Here is a 1139-nt window from a genome sequence, read left to right on the forward strand (position 1 = left end):
CTGGTTGGCACAGCGGCACCTGCCGCGAGGTTCAGCCAGCATCTCCGGCAGCGTGTCCTTCAGCGATCTTCTGGATCGAGAAGGGCCTCCGAGACCATACGGAACAGTCTTCCTATGATCAAAGAGACAACATAAAAGTCATTCAAATAATTCTGCAGCTAGTTTGAGCAATCTTATCAATGGGATTGATTGTGTGAGTAAAGGTTGTGGGATTGGGAATGCCAGTGTCAGAGTTTTCAGGCAAATGCTTCTGACCATCCTGCAACGTATTCATTAGCACAGCTGCCGACAAGGCTAATGAGCTTTTAATTGTGATTTCATGAGGCTGCTGTGCCTCCCTGCAATAAAACCTCCTCTCTTCGAACTTTGGTAACTGCCAACACTGAAAGGAGCAATAAAAGCAAGGAGCAGATACCCTCCTCTCCAAGGAAACGCAGCAGCATAACAAATCACCAGAGTCAGCGTTTGAAGCATTAGCTGAGGCTGTGGCTCACTACTTTTTGGTGAGGGGAGTGTAGAAACAGCCCCGTACATAACCCTGTTAACATGCAGGATATGTTAATTTGCAGCACAGAGGCGGTGAGGAGCCATCCTGTGCCAAAGCGAGCCTCCAGCCTCCCCACTTGTCAGAAAGAAAAATGGACATATGAATTCAGGCTGAAAAAAAAAATTCATCCTTTTGGGCATTTTGTCTGCTTCTGATTTGTAGTGAAAAGTATCCGGCAGCCTTTGCTGAGCAGCATCTGAAGTGAATTCTCCTGCCCAGATTTTAGGAAGGCAGGTGCCTTAAGGCTACTCGGGTCTACCTGCTCAAATCCTGGTGGTCAAACCCTGCTTGCTTTCTCCCGGTGAACAGTCTGACTGCTAAACTCGGCAGAAAGGGGAGGGAAAGCAATAGGAAAGCCCGTGCAAATAACTGTTCCTTCCCCCCCCTTCCCATTTCTGCAGGCAGTTCATTCTTCCTTCTCTGTTGCCCCCGTCCACCCTTTTCCAGCCCAAGGGGAACCCGGCGCTCGAAGCTCCCCCCGCTTCACTCACTCACTCGGGGGTGTTGATCCAGATGATGTCGAGGTGGCAGAAGTAGACGCACTCCTCGTCCAGCAGCGAGGAGCAGGAGCAGCGCCGAGCTCGGCGGTGCG

The 1139-nt window shown here is 50.7% G+C and overlaps 1 protein-coding gene across 1 annotated transcript in view; it reads right to left on the reverse strand.

Annotated features, from left to right (window-relative positions):
• The window catches only part of LOC104493451 (endothelin-1-like), a gene marked incomplete at both ends in the record, with an annotated part of 4887 nt that extends 3759 nt beyond the window's left edge, over positions 1-1128 (reverse strand). Inside the window, 2 exons of the mRNA XM_010136126.1 lie at positions 2-112; positions 1043-1128. Coding sequence (XP_010134428.1) covers positions 2-112; positions 1043-1128 — 197 coding nt within the window. The remainder of the gene's footprint in view (position 1; positions 113-1042) is intronic.
• Positions 1129-1139: the final 11 nt, after the last annotated feature.

The sequence above is a fragment of the Buceros rhinoceros genome, unplaced genomic scaffold (genome assembly GCF_000710305.1).
Source record: "Buceros rhinoceros silvestris isolate BGI_N320 unplaced genomic scaffold, ASM71030v1 scaffold38045, whole genome shotgun sequence".
Classification (NCBI taxonomy): domain Eukaryota; kingdom Metazoa; phylum Chordata; class Aves; order Bucerotiformes; family Bucerotidae; genus Buceros; species Buceros rhinoceros.